General features: G+C 41.2%; 1 protein-coding gene across 1 annotated transcript; it reads left to right on the top strand.

Moving 5' to 3' along the window:
* The first annotated feature begins 724 nt into the window (after window positions 1-724).
* LOC141093135 (regenerating islet-derived protein 4-like) lies at window positions 725-8,296 on the top strand. The gene is made up of 5 exons (XM_073579607.1): window positions 725-853; window positions 2,644-2,741; window positions 6,457-6,594; window positions 7,432-7,546; window positions 8,179-8,296. Exons 1-5 carry the CDS (start codon window positions 784-786, stop codon window positions 8,244-8,246), a joined length of 489 nt encoding a protein of 162 aa, XP_073435708.1. The 5' UTR covers window positions 725-783; the 3' UTR covers window positions 8,247-8,296.
* The last annotated feature ends 10,117 nt before the right edge of the window (window positions 8,297-18,413 follow it).

The raw sequence follows: 18,413 nt of genomic DNA, 5'->3' as shown, positions 1-18,413 counted from the left end.
ACCAGCGGGGGAGTCGGTCGGAGGTAAGTATCACATGCAGCGATATCGCTAGCAATATCGCTGCAGCGTCACAAAATCGGTGACTTTACAGCGATATTGCTAGCGATATCGCAGTGTGTAACGGGGGCTTAAGAGTGTGGCAACACCATTAGTTAGTAGTGGTAATACATGTTTTCCATATAGCAGTACCACGGAGTATTAACAAAGACACTACAAGCATTAGCACATGTAAACTTCAACATAATAAGAACAAATACGGGAAGCAGAGCAAGGCGGTAATCCTATGTCACCCCCTTACACAGCCATGTGACATGCAAGTGCGGGGACTCGAACATATTATTAGAGCACGCCGAAGACACTCACTTAGCACCCGAGCATGCTCAAATGGCACCTTATCAGAGCACGTTCGCTCAGCACTACTAGCAATGACAACACATTTTTGTTAAGGTTTTTAATATTTCTAATTTATTTCAGTTTTAGCTTTTTATTCTTCGAATGTAACGGAGAGGATTTCGCATTGCTATTATTAGCATTGCATAACAATTGACCTTTCTTATCAGGGTGTGTCTTTAGGAGCAGGAATATTTGTGCTTAATCCATGAACTATATTGGTGTTTCCAATATCTGACTCACCACTAACAAAGACCACTCCCAGGCTAAATGACTACTTCTATAAGTGTATACTATAAAGAGTGAAAAAAAAACATGCCGATACTTTTGTAAAGAAACATCAGACATCATAACATACCTTACTCCCAAGACCTAATTAGCTAGCAATACCCAATGGCTGTCTTCTCAGGGTGCTTCCTTGCTATCATGGCATTTTTCTTCATCATGGTGGGGATCACAGAGGGTGAGTTATCCTATTTTTTAATGGCTCTTTAGACTTAATCTATAACATATGATCTTAGACAAGCACCTGTGTTGGGAAATACCGTATGTCGCATCAGTACTTGTTATCCAAAACTGGGTTCAAAAGCTATATATAGAAAAACTTTAACCCTTTCACAACATTGGGATTTTCCATTTTTGCTGTTTCGCTTTTTTGCTGCCCTTCTTCCCAGAGCCATAACTTTTTTATTTTCCATTGATATGGCCATATGAGGGCTTGTTTTTGCGGGACGCGTTGTACTTTTGAGGGACACCATTGATTTTACAATAAAGCGTACTGGGAAATGGGAAAGAAATTCAAGTGCAGTGAAATTACAAAATAAAGTGCAGTGAAATTACAAAATAAAGTGCAATTTCACCATTGTTTTTGTTTGCTTGTTTTTTTACCATGTCCACTAAGTGCTAAATTTGACCTGCCATCATGATTTTCCAGGTCACTATGAGTTTGCAGATACTAAACATGTCTAGGTTCTTTTTGTTTAAGTAATTAAAAAAAAAGGCGTCATTTTCCGAGACATGTATCGTCTCCATTTTTTGGGATCTGGCGCTGGATAAGGGTTTATTTTTTTGTGCTCCGAACTGACACTTTTATTGATACTATTTTGAGGTAGATATGATGTTTTGATCTCTTGTTATTGCAGTGTTGCGGCAACCAAAAAAAAAATAATTCTGGAGTTTTGATTTTTTTTTTCGTTATGCCATTTAACAATCATATTAAGTTACTTTAGTTACTTTATACTTTGATAGATCGGGCGTTTCTGAAAGCAGCGATACCAAATATGTGCATTTTTTATTGTTTTATTTTGAATGGAGCAAAAGAGGGTCGATTTGAGCTTTTATATTTTTTTAATCTTTTCAATATTTTTCCTCTACTTTTTACTGGCTTCAACAGTCCCCTTAGGAGAAATGAAGCTGCAATCATCTGATCACTTGTGCTACACATAACGGGGCTTCATAGGAGATCTACAAAGACAAGCATGGGGATCTTCGGCAGACCCCCGGTTGTCCTGCCAGCCTATCGGCGCCCCTAGATCATGTGACAAGGGCACCGATGTGACACACTTACGGTGCAATTGTGTTAAATGCCACTGTCAGAGATTGCCAGCACAATTTAACATGTTAACAGCCGCGGGTGGATTGCGATTCCACTCGTGGCTGTTAAGAGCACATGACAGCTAATCAAATCAGCTGTGATGTGCTGAAAAAAATGCGGGATCAGTGCCGGAGCTCGCATCAAAGGTGGAGACGCGACATATGATGTATATATACATGATATGTTGTGAAGGGGTTAACAGCGTTTTACAAATATCATCACCGCTATCCCCACAGGAGTCACAATCTAAATTCCTTATCAGTATGTTTTTGGAGTGTGGGAGGAAACAAAGAACCTGGAAAAAACCCACGCAATCATGCTGAGAACATATGAACTCCTTGAACCCTGGAACAAGCGCTGTAAGGCCACCATGCTGCCAGTGTCTCAAAAAATTGCATTTCGAGGAGTATAGCACAGTAACTGTGGTCTTACACGATAGCCACAATAGGCTTGTGTTATAATCCATTTATATGATAACCTCTGCTGTTTTTGCTAATTTTTAAAACATTCAAAATTATAAATTGAAAGACAAATAGTAGTAATAATGATGACAATTACAATTAAGAATTAAAAAACAATTATGAAAAAAAGATTACAAAATACAGACAGAAATAATCCCACTCACTATATATAATACATTTGATGTCTTTTTGCTTAAGGTGCTTCTGTTCGCTCTTCGTGTCCTCCTGGTTGGTTCTTTTACAGATCAAACTGCTATGCTGTAGGGAAGCAGCCAGCAAAATGGGCTGATGCAGAGGTATATAAAATCATGTTATCTGCTATTTGTACAGTCATTTTTGTGTGTTTGTTATAATATCAAATTGTCCAGTGCATGCAAACATTATATATGAACTGTAAATGCATTTGAAGGGAACCTGTCACCAGGTTTTCCCCATATAAAGTATGGCCGGCATCTTTGAGCTCTTTGTTACGGAATTCTAGTATGCTGTATATACAGTGGGGAAAAAAAGTATTTAGTCAGTCAGCAATAGTGCAAGTTCCACCACTTAAAAAGATGAGAGGCGTCTGTAATTTACATCATAGGTAGACCTCAACTATGGGAGACAAACTGAGAAAAAAAAATCCAGAAAATCACATTGTCTGGTTTTTTTTCATTTTATTTGCATATTATGGTGGAAAATAAGTATTTGGTCAGAAACAAGCAATCAAGATTTCTGGCTCTCACAGACCTGTAACTTCTTCTTTAAGAGTCTCCTCTTTCCTCCACTCATTACCTGTAGTAATGGCACCTGTTTAAACTTGTTATCAGTATAAAAAGACACCTGTGCACACCCTCAAACAGTCTGACTCCAAACTCCACTATGGTGAAGACCAAAGAGCTGTCAAAGGACACCAGAAACAAAATTGTAGCCCTGCACCAGGCTGGGAACACTGAATCTGCAATAGCCAACCAGCTTGGAGTGAAGAAATCAACTGTGGGAGCAATAATTAGAAAATGGAAGACATACAAGACCACTGATAATCTCCCTCGATCTGGTGCTCCACGCAAAATCCCACCCCGTGGGGTCAGAATGATCACAAGAACGGTGAGCAAAAATCCCAGAACCACGCGGGGGGACCTAGTGAATGAACTGCAGAGAGCTGGGACCAATGTAACAAGGCCTACCATAAGTAACACACTACGCCACCATGGACTCAGATCCTGCAGTGCCAGACGTGTCCCACTGCTTAAGCCTGTACATGTCCGGGCCCGTCTGAAGTTTGCTAGAGAGCATTTGGATGATCCAGAGGAGTTTTGGGAGAATGTCCTATGGTCTGATGAAACCAAACTGGAACTGTTTGGTAGAAACACAACTTGTCGTGTTTGGAGGAAAAAGAATACTGAGTTGCATCCATCAAACACCATACCTACTGTAAAGCATGGTGGTGGAAACATCATGCTTTGGGGGTGTTTCTCTGCAAAGGGGCCAGGACGACTGATCCGGGTACATGAAAGAATGAATGGGGCCATGTATCGTGAGATTTTGAGTGCAAACCTCCTTCCATCAGCAAGGGCATTGAAGATGAAACGTGGCTGGGTCTTTCAACATGACAATGATCCAAAGCACACCGCCAGGGCAACGAAGGAGTGGCTTCGTAAGAAGCATTTCAAGGTCCTGGAGTGGCCTAGCCAGTCTCCAGATCTCAACCCTATAGAAAACCTTTGGAGGGAGTTGAAAGTCCGTGTTGCCAAGCGAAAAGCCAAAAACATCACTGCTCTAGAGGAGATCTGCATGGAGGAATGGGCCAACATACCAACAACAGTGTGTGGCAACCTTGTGAAGACTTACAGAAAACGTTTGACCTCTGTCATTGCCAACAAAGGATATATCACAAAGTATTGAGATTAAATTTTGTTTCTGACCAAATACTTATTTTCCACCATAATATGGAAATAAAATGAAAAAAAAACAGACAATGTGATTTTCTGGATTTTTTTTTCTCAGTTTGTCTCCCATAGTTGAGGTCTACCTATGATGTAAATTACAGACGCCTCTCATCTTTTTAAGTGGTGGAACTTGCACTATTGCTGACTGACTAAATACTTTTTTTCCCCACTGTATGTCCCCAACCCACTCTGCAAGGCACAAAAAAGAGCTTATATTATATTTATATATGGTGTGGTCTGGTCCAATTGGCATCTCTGGTCTTGATTCTACACCTCCTATCTTCTTACAATCATCATCCTCCTTCCCTGCTTCATGTGGATGACGCTTAGTACGTCATCCACACGCTGTCCTCCATGGATCTGATGCTAATAGCTCAACATTTGTGGAAAATTTCCTTCCCAACTCACATACAGCAATCAGACTTTTTCCCTGGATCAACGTCCCATAATAGAATGTAATTTTCATAACCTGAAATATTATATATCTAAAGAAAGGAAACCAGGCACACCTTAAAGAAGCATGTCCAAACATAAATTGCAGTTGCTTTTTCAGGGGGTGTAGCTTGCATAAAATATCCCCAACTTAATTCCGAGACCAGACTGCTTACTCTTACTGAACTAAACTCACATTTCATCTATCACACCTATAGGTGTAGATCATTTCACAACCAAATTAATATTCATGCTCGCATAGTAGTCATGTTACGTTACCATTCTCTTCTATTAGAGTGCAGCACAAATAGAGTCATATCCATTAATTTAGCAGAAACCAATAATTCAGGCAGCAGACCTAACTGTTAAGGGCTCACCTAAGGTCAAAGTGAGCACCATGGACCCAAGTTGATACAGTAGTACAGCACAGTGGGTCTAGAGGAGGACACATGGCTCAGGGAGGACCAGGACAACAGGGATTGGGGGATGGCAGACAAACAAGTGGAGTTGTGGCAAAAAGAAAGCAGAGTTATTGTAAAAGAAACTGGTATTTTCCAGCAGGGAAGCAATTCATCACAGGAATGCAGTTTGGTATCTTTCAGCAGGGTAATAGTTAATAGAATTCATTTATGCAAGCTGAGACTTGTAGCAAGTAAGTGGTTAACCAAAGGAAAGCAGTGAAATGCTCACAAACTGGAGATTTGCTGGAAGAAATGTGTTGCCTTGATTGCAGAGGCCAGGTGTGAACAGGTTCAAAAGTTGTGAGAAATTGATAACTTACTGAGAGGCCTTTAGTCATAGGAATAACCTAGTTCTATGTTTCCATGACTAAGGTCGTAGTGTATGTCAGAAACTTTATGGATGGAAGTGCCGAAAAATTCTTTTTCTTCATCGGTTAAAGAATTCAAGAGGTTTTTCCCTACTGGCTAACCCTTTATTAATGGGCACAGTAGAATAAACAAAAATACTCATCGCTCAGACCAGTGTCACTTTTCCATATTCAGTGCTGCATCCCCTACCGATTTCCTGGGATTAACATCAAGTGGGATGTAAACCTGAGCACTGCAGTCATTCTGCTGTAGAAGCAAAGCTGGTAAAGGAAGTATGTTTCATTAGTTTTCACTTTATTGGGCCCATTAAACACAGGGATGTCCAATGGCGACATGTAGAGCATAGAAAGTTGAATAAAATGATATCTTGATATCTGTGATCCAATTTCTTATTCCAGAGAAATATACATTTTTCTTAATATGTAAATTAGCTATTAAGATCTCTGGGCCTGACCTAGATCTTCATAAAAATCTGCTTCCAGATTTTATTTTAAATGAAAAGGGAAGTTACCAGTGTGAGACATGTAACAACTCATAGTCTGTTCTCCTGATCTACATGTCTCACACTGGTAACTCCACTTTTCATTTAAAATAAGCTCTGGAGACAGATTCTCAGCCAGATCTGTGTCCGGCCCATAGATATTAACAGCTCATTTACATATAATACAAATGTGGATTTCTCAGCAATAAGACATCGGATCGAACATATTGAGGTATCATTTTATTCAATTTTGTATGACCTGCATATCCATATAGATGGTTTAGGAGGGTTGAGCCTACTGATAGATTCCTTTTAATTAATATCTTTCCTTTCTGATTAGTATGAGTGTGGAAGTTATGGACATGGAGCCCATTTAGCCTCCATCATGGACGATTCAGAAGCATCCATTATTGCAAGCCACGTGTCTGCTGGCCAAGATTCAGAAGGAGTGTGGATCGGCCTACATGACCCTGATAAGGTGTGTAACATCAATTATTTAAAAAGAACCTTTAGCCAATAATGAAATGTACAAGTGTTCATAAATATTCATGATTTCCAAGGCTGCATGGCATGTAATTCAAGGCAGTATTTTAGGCTTCAAAGTTGATCTTATTGCATGTCCTACTAATTTTTGCCATAGTTTAATACACAGAATATGACAAAACACACCTTGTATTTTAATGAAATGTAAAGCATAGGAATGTAACTTCACAACCAAGGCACATTGCTTTGATTTAAAGGATATAGAGGTCAAATTCAGGTAAATAGCGTATAAATCCTGTTTAGCTGGCTTACTATAGCAGCTGATACAGTGAGAAAACAAACCCTGATCATCCCTGCAGCCGCTCACTTCCAGTCATTGAGGGGGGGGTGCAGGGAGGAATTACAGTCACTTCTCACTACATTTTAAGTGTGCTATAATCACTCCCTGGCACTTTGATTGACAGCCTGCTCTGCAGCGTGTGTATGTAGAATGCGTGAAGAGCAAACTGTCAATCAGAGTGCAGGAGAGTGATTACAGTGCGCTCTCTGTGCAAGACTAAACCTGCACCCTTCTCTGCCCAGATTTCTGAAAGCAAGTGGCTATAGGGAGGATATAAATTAATTTTCTCCCCGTACATGCTGCTCCAATAAATTGGAAACACACAAATTAAATGATACTAACCTGCACATTACCACTATATTTGTGGGTAAATATTGTTTCTGGAGGTGACAGGTTCCTTATATGCATGAAGTCCTTGTGGCAGCCACCTACAATTACCAGAAATGCTAAGTTACCCTCACTGTATCTACTTTTAAATTCTTTAATTTGCAGAACGGCCGCTGGAAATGGACTGATGGATCCATGTTCAATTATCATGCCTGGAAAAATGGTGTCCCAGATAATGCCAAGGGAAAAGAATTTTGTGTTGCGCTAGTCAGTGGATCAAGTGAGTGAATATTGAAATTAAAGTGTAACATATTTCATTGAAAGGGGATTGCTTATAAAGATAATACCTTTCTCAGCAGATGCTTTCCAACAGTGATTTCCTGCAACTTGGAAATATGTTTCATGTTCTTGATATGTCCAATTTGTGCACTACCGCTCTGTTCAGAAAGGAACTATGGAACCCTTATTACTATGATTGGTGGGGGAGCCTAGCAGTCAGACACCCAACATTCATACATTTATAAAATACTCTGTTGAAAACCCCTTTAACAAACAGTAAGAAAGCATATAACATGGAAATTCTGCCACTTAAAGTTACATTAAGTATATTTCCTGTACTCAATGTGAGTCCACACAGTTGCTCTATTACATCCCAAGCATAAAAAATATTCTGTTCTACCGTGTTAGGCAACAGATAGAAAATATTAAATATTTAGAACACAGATGATGGTAAGAAGTATCAAGCTCAGAGATCTGAGAAGTCCAGAAAGCTTTCTATTTGTTACCATCTTTTCAGTTAGCCTTTAAAAGGTATCAACCATGGAGGACTCTCAATTTTTATATTTATCCTAAGCATAAGACTTTGTGTGTAAAGAGTTTATTATCATTTGTGACATTCTCTTCTCTCTTTAGAATATAAGAAATGGAATGATGTTGGATGTGGAGGACTTAGGAACTACGTCTGTAAATTCAAACCTTGATGTCGCTTTGTAATGTTTTCTTTGCTCTAATAAAAATGTGATGATCCTTACTTTCCCATGTGTGTAAATGTGGACTGTATATGTAATATATATGCTGCTTGTTGCTCTTAATAAATATATATGATATTATGTTTCTCAACAAGTGTGATTAACAACCTAAGAAACAAAATAACAGTTCCCATAGGTGTTTGCCACATGAATAAGGTCAAACTAAACATATCAAATACATTGTCTAGCAATTTGGCAAAATGATTTCTAACCCAATGCCCTTACACTTCACATTTGGGAGATCTCCTTTTCAATATGAGTTTTAAGGCCCCTTTACATTTAGCGATGCACCAGCGATCCCGACCACGATACGACCCGGTCAGGATCGCTGGTTCATCGCTAAATGGTCGCTAGTGAGCTGCCACACAGGCAGATCTCACAGCGATGCAGCAGCGATACAGCAGCGGTCGTTACTTACCTTTCAGACGTGGCGATCCTGACGCCCTCAGGCCCGCGTCCACGCATCGCTCGTCTGCGCCAGCAGGAAGCTCCCGACGAGAAATGGAGCTGCGCGATCTCGCGCGATCAGCGACAGACAGCGGAGGAGCCGGTCGGAGGTAAGTATCACACATAGCGATATCGCTAGCAATATCGCTGCTGCGTCACCAAATCGGTGATGCTTTAGCGATATTGCTAGCGATATCGCTATGTGTAAAACCCCCTTTAAATCTTAAGGAGGAACTCCAATGCAAGCGAGAAGGACACATTTTATAAACTTGCATTAGGGAGTATTTCTCTTTTCTTTTGAGTTGAGATTCAAACCTTTTTTAAAGGGTAATTCCCATTTTAGCAATGCATGCCAGTGGTCCATTCATTCTCTGTGAGAGTGACAGAGATACTTGAATACAATGGTGTTCTCTAGAAATCAGCTTGCTAAGATGAGAATAACCCTTCAATTTAAAAAATATATATAAAAAATAAATAAAAGGAAAGCAAATTTCATCAGCATAAATGAGACTAGTAGATCTGCAGAACTTATTTCTTATTACATTTGGCAGAGAACCTATAGTTCACTAATGGCAGTGGTGTTTTGGGAAAATCAGGGTCCATTTTGTCTTGTCAGTCCCCATTTATACAACTGCTTACAAACAGCAGGGTCAGAAACTTTTTTTGCAATTTATCTGTACTTTTTTGGTGATACTTTGAGTCTGGTTGAGTTGTGTACTTAATCCGGTCAGTTATCCTGTATAAATAGAGATTTGATGTGTGAGTAAATTAAAGGGAACCTGTCAACTCGTTTTGCCGCTATAAGATGCAGCCACCGCCTTTCGGGGGTTATCTACAGCATTCTATAATGCTGTAGATAAGCCCCCGGTCCGACCTAAAAGAGAAGAAAAACAAGCTTTATTTTACTCACCGGGGGGGCGGTCCAATGCGGTGCGATCCGATGGGTGTCGCAGGTCCGGGTCCGGGTCCTCCCATCTTCATGCGATGTCTTCATGCATCGCATACAGATCCTATGACTGTACCTAGAAGGATTTAGAAGCTGTGACTAAAGCAAAGACAGGAAACATGATGGAACACATTATTTTAAATTATGTGACTGCCAACTCTAGGACACCAGCCTACATTGGGTAAATTAATCTGACCACAGATAGTGGCAAAGAATTTTACAAACTAATAAAGAATTGTGCAGAAGAAAAACAAATGGAACAAACTGACTTTGAGCGATGTTACACAAGAGAAGGATGACACATTTGAAATTATTTTGCTAGATGGTTTGGCCTGATTTTCAGTTCCAGCCCTATAGAGATGAAGATACTGACTTCAGCATTTGTAGATGGACTCAAAAATAGGATCAGGATAGACATAGAGTTCTGACAAGAATGGAGGGGGATGAGTCTAATGAACCTGCTAAAGATTGGAAAAGGAGTAGAATCCATCCAAGAAAACTCCAGAGGCAGAAAGCGAGGTAGACAGAAGATAGGAATTAATTTCCAGGCATCCTCGGATGGGAACTATAAGCGTAAGCCTATCATCTGCTTAAATTGTCAAAACGTGGGCACATCAAAAGAAACTGTAGGCTACCCGCACAACCAGAGCTGCCCGCAGACACAGATGTGCTCTCCCTGCCCCTCACCCCTCCCCCACTACCTTTGCCTGCTGCTCAGTGGCAGCTATAGGAAGTTGGCACTTCTGCATGCATGCTCCCTCTAGTGGTTCCTGACAACCCAGGACCAACGCCTATGGTAACTTTTGCCCTGGATGGTAAACCATTATATTTTTAAATTGATACTGTAACAGTCAAATCTATAGTGCATGCATCAAATGTTGTTCCACTGGACATTTCTGATGACTATTTTGGTTTGGTGGGGGTGGAAGGAAAACCAGAAAAGACTTATTTGACTAAACCAATGACATTGCACATCTCACCCCAACACAAGATTCTAACCAGGTTTATAGTCAGCCACACCCCTCCAAAAAAAACCTCATTGGAGCAGGCATTTTAACCCCTTTCGGACATGAGACGTACTATCCCATCCATGGGAACCATGACCCTATGCCCATGGACGGGATAGTACGTCTAGTGCAATCAGCGGCGCTCACGGGGTGAGCGCCGCTGATCGTGGCCGGGTGTCAGCTGATTATCACAGCTGACTCCCGGCACTTTGTGTCAGGGGTGGTCACGGACCGCCCCGACATGATAACCCCTGGCACACTGCGATCAAACACGGTCGCAGTGTACCGGGGGTTTAGGGAAGCATCGGCAGGGAGGGGGCTCAGCGATCTGTCACATGACAGTGATGTCCCCCCTGGGACAGTATAATAAAGTTAAAAAAAAGTGTAAAAATAATTTATAAAAAAACGCTAAATAAATTAAAAAAAAAAAATAATATTCCCTTATAAATTCATTCTTTGGAAATAAAAAAACAACAAAACAATAAAAGTACACATATTTAGTATCGCCGCTTCCGTAACGACCCGCCTATAAAACTGTCCCATTGGTTAACCCCTTTAGCGAACCCCTTAAAAAAGAAAAATAAAAAACAAAGCAAAAAACAATGCTTTATTATCATACTGCCGAAAAAAAGTGCAATAACGCGCGATCAAAAAGACGGTTATGAATAACCATGGTACCCTGAAAATGTCATCTTGTTCCGCAAAAAAAGCTGCAACACAGCGTTATCAGCGAAAAAATTAAAAAGTTATAGCTCGCAGAATAAAGCGATGCAAAAATAATTATTTTTCATATAAAATTGTTTTCAGTGCATAAAAGCGCCAAAACATAAAAAAAGACATAAATGAGGTATCCTTGTAATCGTACTGACCCGAAGAAAAAAATTGCTTTATCAATTTTACCACACGTGGAACGGTGTAAACGCACCCCCGAAAAGAAATTCTTGAAATGCTGTTTTTTTTCATTCTGAGTCCCACAAATCGGAATAAAAAGCTATTAAAAAATGTCACGTGCCCGAAAATGGTACCAATAAAAACGTCAACTCGTCCCGCAAAAAATAAGACCTCACATGACTTGATGGGTCAAAATATGGAAAAATTATAGCTCTCAAAATGTGGTGACGCAAAAACTATTTTTACAATAAAAAGTGTCTTTTAGCGTGCGACAGCTGCCAAATTTAAAAACTCACCATAAATTGTAAATCAAACCCCCCTTTATCACCCCCTTAGTTAGGGAAAAATAATAAAATTAAAAAAATGTATTTATTTCCATTTTCACAGTAGGGTTAGGGTTAGGGCTAGGGGGAGAGTTAGGGTTAGGGCTGAGATTAGGGTTAGGGGTGTGTTGGGGTTAGGGTTGGAGTTAGAATTGGGGGGTTTCCACTGTTTGGGCACATCAGGTGCTCTCCAAACGCAACATGGCGTCTGATCTCAATTCCAGCCAATTCTGCATTGAAAAAGTCAAATGGTGCTCCTTCCGAGCTCTGCCATGCGCCCAAACAGTGTTTTACCCCCACATATGGGGTATCAGCCTACTCAGGACAAATTGCAAAACAACTTTTGGTGTCCAATTTCTCCTGTTACCTTTAGGAAAATAAAAAATTGGGGGCAAAAATATAATTTTTGTGGAAAAAAATATGATTTTTTTATTTTCACGCCCGGGCATTTTAAACTGCTGTGAAGCACTTGGGGTTCAAAATGCTCATCACACATCTAGATAAGTTCCTTAGTGGGTCTAGTTTCCAAAATGGGGTCACTTGTGGGGGGTTTCCACTGTTTAGGGACATCAGGGGCTCTCCAAAGGCAACATGACACCCGCAGACCATTCCATCAAAGTCTGCATTCCAAAACCTCACTACTTCCCTTCCGAGCCCCGACATGTGCCCATACAGTAGTTTTGTCCCACATATGGGGTATCAGGGTTCTCAGAACAAATTGGACAACAACTTTTGGGGTCCATTTTTTCCTGTTACCCTTGAGAAAATAAAAAAATTGGGGACTAAAAGACCATGTTTGTGGAAAAAATATGATTTTTTTTATTTTCACGCCCGGGCGTTATAAACTTCTGTGAAGCCCTTGGGGGTTCAAAGTGCTCACCACACATCTAGATAAGTTCCTTGGGGGGTCTAGTTTCCAAAATGGTGTCATTTGTGGGGGGTTTCTACTGTTTAGGCACATCAGGGGCTTTCCAAATGCTGCATGGCGTCCAATCCCAATTCCAGCCAAAAAAGTCAAATGGCGCTCCTTCCCTTCCGAGTTCTGCCATGCACCCAAATAGTGGTTTACCCCCACATATGGGGTATCGGCGTACTCAGGACAAATTGCACAATAACTGTTGGGGTCCTGTTACCCTTGGAAAAATAAAAATTGAGGGTGAAAAGATCTTTTTTGTGGAAAAAATATGATTTTTTAATTGTACGGCAGTATGTTATAAATTTCTGTGAAGCCCTTGGGGGTTCAAAGTTCTCACCACACATCTAGATAAGTTCATTGGGGGTCTAGTTTCCAAAATGTGGTCACTTGTGGGGGGTTTCCACTGTTTAGGCACATCAGGGCCTCTCCAAACGTAACATGGCATCTGATCTGAATTCCAGCCAATTTTGCATTGAAAAAGTCAAACGGTGCTCCTTCCCTTCTGAGCTCTGCCATGCGCCGAAACAGTGGTTCCCCCCACATATTAGGTATCAGCGTACTCTAAAAATAAAATGAAGTAAAAGAACAGAACAATCCAGCTCACCGCACTGCCTTGCTGGTAGGATCCAAATCCTGCGCACGGATTTGACTAGGCAGTCAATCAATAGTAGAAAAAAGGGAAGAAAGTTCCAGCGCCAGGAATGGAAAATTAAAAATCCATTTTATTGTGCCAATGCATATTAAAATTCCAGCAGGTACAGCATATCAGTCGGATGACTGCAGAACAACGCGTTTCGACGCCTCAGGTCTTAATCATGTTCTCAACATGAACATGATTAAGACCTGAGGCATCGAAACGCGTTGTTCTGCAGTCATCCGACTGATATGCTGTACCTGCTGGAATTTTAATATGCATTGGCACAATAAAATGGATTTTTAATTTTCCATTCCTGGCGCTGGAACTTTCTTCCCTTTTTTCTACTAAAAATAAAATGGTGTTGTAAAAATGAGAAATCGCTGGTCAACTTTTAACCCTTATAACTTCCTAACAAAAAAAATTTTGGTTCCAAAATTGTGCTGATGTAAAGTAAACATATGTGAAATGTTACTTATTAAGTTTTTTGTGTGCCATATCTCTGTGATTTAAGGGCATAAAAATTCAAGGTTGGAAAATGGCAAAATTTTCGCCAAATTTCTGTTTTTTTCACAAATAAACGCAAGTTATTTGAATTAAATTTTACCACTAACATGAAGCACAATATGTCACGAGAAAACAATGTCAGAATCAGTGGGATCCATGGAAGCGTTTCAGAGTTATTACCTCATAAAGGGATAGTGGTCAGAATTGTAAAAATTGGCCCGGTCATGAACGTGCAAACCACCTTTGGGGGTAAAGGGGTTAAACGCATTGAAAGCCTCCCTTCGTTTCAGACTTGATTTGTCATTAAGAATAGAAGTGTTCCAAGATGCAGAACCAAGTTGTGTGGTACAAGCCATGATTTCTTTCCCTGACATAGATTCAATAATGTGCAATGAAGAGGAACTAACAGATGTATCAGACAGCCTATGGACTAATGGAAAAGCAGATATTGGCAGGCTTCCATTGGCCCCGGCTAGAGTGGGACTGAAGGATGGAGTAAGACCACCATGACTCCTCAGTATCCTCTTTCCCCAGTACAGGAGGATGCCACAAGGGTCTATATCATACTACTTAAGGCTGGAGCTTTGGTCCCTGTAACACATCTCTTTATCCAGTCAAGAAAAAACATCCCAGGCCAGCCTTCCACTTATAGGATGGGCCATGATTTGAGGCAAGTGAACAAAGCTACAGAGTCAACCATTCTCTTGGTTCCGAACTCCCACGCTTAATTGGCACATCCCGTGGTTGACCTGGGGATGAGAGAAGTTGGAAAAGTACCTGTATTCGAGGGAGGCACTCCGATCTCCAGCTCTTCCAAGATGTTAATGGTGTCACATTCCTGAGTGAAGTTTAAATCACTGCTATTTTCTGGTTTCAAATGCAGCTTGCGTAAAACCACCTTTCTTAGAAATAGCTGAAGACCGCCCATTAACTATGTCTGTTCTTAAGTGGTTATCTTTTACAGGTTTGATATCCTTTGTTGCATCAATTCTATTAGGTTGCTCTTTTATTTGCTCAAAAATGGTCTTGATAGCTTTTACACCCTAAAAAATGCCATCATGTCTGCACCTGTAAAGGTCGGCCAGGGCCGTAGTCGTGGCTGAGCTTATCGGGCTTTGCATGCCCTGGACTCCCTTCACATACAAATCACGTTTCATTTTCAGCTTACTTGCCTCTCCGTCCTCTGCGCCATCAGGGTCTTTCCTCCTCCGTTCCTTAAGGTCACCTTCAGCCGCTTGTGGAATAATGGAGACACAATCCAGTTGTAACTTATAACGCAAAACTTTACTCTCATGTCTCTGCAGCACATCCAGATTCAATACAGCATTTACATTAGGTTTCAAATTACACATCACTTCAGCTTTCCCTTCACTTCTTCCCCTGTCACACGGCTCGAGATCGGGTCATACCATTCTGTACATTTTCTCACTGTATTCACTGTCCAGACTCACTGCCTTCGGGGGATCCCTCAACTGTTTTGCCCCAGTTCTGAGGGCATCCACCCATGCTATGACCTGCCACATAGTAAGCGACCCACCCGTCCTGCCGAGTTCTCCTCTGCAGCTTTCACACTGGTAGTTCAATTTCCTGCAGCTCCTGTAGCTGTGTCTATGCTGTTTCCCACACTCTGGATGTATGGGCTCTTTCTTAAATGGAACATTACGGGATCTTTAAGCTGCCAGGGCCATAGCCCACCCGAGCTCTATGGGCGCCCTTGCTCTTCCCACTATGAACAGGAAGCTCCCTTCCTCTAACCACCGTGATCCCATCCTACAGTTAACTATTTGCACTATTGCTAAACCTTTATCCTATATTATGCTTACTATCTCCATCTAGTGGCCTTTGACTAATATTGCACTCTCCCTATTTAACATGCTAGTTAAATATATACACATGTAGCATTATATACAACATACCAAACAGAATACAACTCATCTCTTAACAACAGTACGGATATAGACAGTATTTAGATTTTAGACAGGGGGACATGCTTAGGGGTTTAGGACGGCTACTGTGACCCCCTTACACACCAGCACTGGGTATCCCCAATTATGAGATTCTGTTTAACCTTTATTGTGCAGAGTAGAAGGCTTCGCCTGAGCAGTTTTGACCTAAATCGATGGTTACCGTCAATGCTCTATTGTGCACTATTCAACACACCTAGGACCCAGTAGTAAAAGGTGCTCCTTAGTGTGTCAGAGCTATTGCTGCTACCACAATAGTTCACAAGACATCCTCCATTGTTCTTGACTTTCCAACTGTCATTCATACACAGGGCCGCCCGTACCTGTGATGGCGCTCGTAAGTGCCCCCTCCCCGTTTTGCCCCGGTACTTGCACTACTTACCTCTCCCCGTTTCTCCGCTGCAGCGTTTTCCGAGTCCTCAGACTGTGACCTTTCAGATAAGAGGGCGCGATGACGTGACTAGTGTGCGCCCTCTGCCTGAACAGTTACAGTGCAGAGAGCTGGAAGACGCCGACGCTAAGGAGTCTGGAACAGAGCAGCGACCAGCAAGGAGAAGTGAATATTTTTTTCTTTTATGTTTGCGCTAATAAATGGGGTTCATCATATGGGCCCATCACACATGAAGCATCTTATGCGGCCCATCATATATGGAGCATTATATATTATAATATATAATTATATATATATTATATATATTATATTATATACTGGTTGGGCCCAGTCCTCCTGTCTACCCTTATTTATTTCCATTTTCACATTAGGGTTAGGGTTAGGGCTAGGGCTAGGGGTAGGGCTAGGGGTAGGGTTAGAGCTGAGATTAGGGTTAGGGGTGTGTTGGGGTTAAGGTTGGATTTAGAATTGGGGGGCTTCCACTGTTTGGGCACATCAGGTGCTCTCCAAACGAAACATGGCGTCTAATCTCAATTCCAGCCAAATCTGCGTTGAAAAAGTCAAATGGTGCTCCTTCCCTTCCAAGTTCTGCCTTGCGCCCAAACAGTGTTTCACCCCCACGTATGGGGTATCAGCCTACTCAGGACAAATTGCAAAACAACTTTTGGGGTCCAATTTCTCCTGTTACCTTTAGGAAAATAAAAAATTGGGGGTAAAAATATCATGTTTGTGGAAAAAATATGATTTTTTTTTATTTTCACGCCCGGGCGTTATAAACTTCTGTGAATCATTTGGGGGTTCAAAGTGCTCACCACACATCTACATAAGTTCATTGGGGGGGGTCTAGTTTCCAAAATGGGGTCACTTGTGGGGGGTTTCAACAGTTTAGGCACATCAGAGGCTCTACAAACGCGACATGACACCCTCAGACCATTTCATCAAAGTCTGCATTCCAAAATGTCACTACTTCCCTTCCAAGCCAGATGTGTGCACATACAGTAGTTTTCTCCCACATATGAGGTGTCAGCGTACTCAGGACAAATTGGACAACAACTTTTGGGGTCCAATTTCTCCTGTTACGCTTGGGAAAATAAAAAAATTGGCGACTAAAAGATCATGTTTGTGGAAAAAAGTTTTTTTTTTATTTTCACGCCCGGGCGTTATAAACTTCTGTGAAGCACTTAAGTTAAATGACGCTGCTTCCCTTCTGAGCTCTGCAATGCGCACAAATAGTGGTTTACCCCCACATGTGGGGTATCAGCGTACTCAGGACAAATTGCACAATAACATTTTAGGTCCTGTTACCCTTCAGAAAATAAAAATTGGGGGTGAAAAGAACATTTTTGTGGAAAAAATATGCTTTTTTAATTGTACGGCTGTACGTTATAAAATTCTGTGAAGCCCTTGGGGGTTCAAAGTTCTCACCACACATCTAGATAAGTTCCTTGGGGGGGTCTAGTTTCCAAAATGGTGTCATTTGTGGGGTGTTTCCACTGTTTTGGCACTTCAGGGGCTTTCCAAGCGAGACATGGCATCCGATCTCAATTCCAGCCAAAAAAGTCAAATGGCGCTGCTTCCCTTCCGAGCTCTGCCATGCGCCCAAATAGTGGTTTACTCCCACATGTGGGGTATCAGCGTACTCAGGACAAATTGCACAATAACTGTTGGGGTCCTGTTACCCTTGGAAAAATAAAAATTGGGGGTGAAAAGATCATTTTTGTGGAAAAAATATGATTTTTTAATTGTACGGCTGTTCGTTATAAACTTCTGTGAAGCCCTTGGGGGTTTAAAGTTCTCACCACATATCTTGCTAAGTTCCTTGGGGGCTCTAGTTTTCCAAAATGGGGTCACTTTTGGGGGGATTCCACTGTTTAGGCACATCGGGGGCTCTCCAAACGTGACATGGCGTCTGATCTGAATTTCAGACAATTTTGCATTGAAAAAGTCAAACGGCACTCCTTCCCTTCTGAGCTCTGCCATGTGCCGAAACAGTGGTTCCCCTGCACATATCAGTTATCAGCATACTCAGAATAAATTGCACAATAACTTTTGCAGTCCAATTTCTCCTGTTACCCTTGGTAAAATAAAAAAAT

The sequence above is a fragment of the Dendrobates tinctorius genome, unplaced genomic scaffold (assembly GCF_039654945.1).
Source record: "Dendrobates tinctorius isolate UK_male_01 unplaced genomic scaffold, ASM3965494v1 ptg000062l, whole genome shotgun sequence".
Lineage (NCBI taxonomy): Eukaryota > Metazoa > Chordata > Amphibia > Anura > Dendrobatidae > Dendrobates > Dendrobates tinctorius.
Note: the sequence above shows the minus strand (reverse complement) of the source record. Positions and strands in the feature narration are given on the sequence as shown.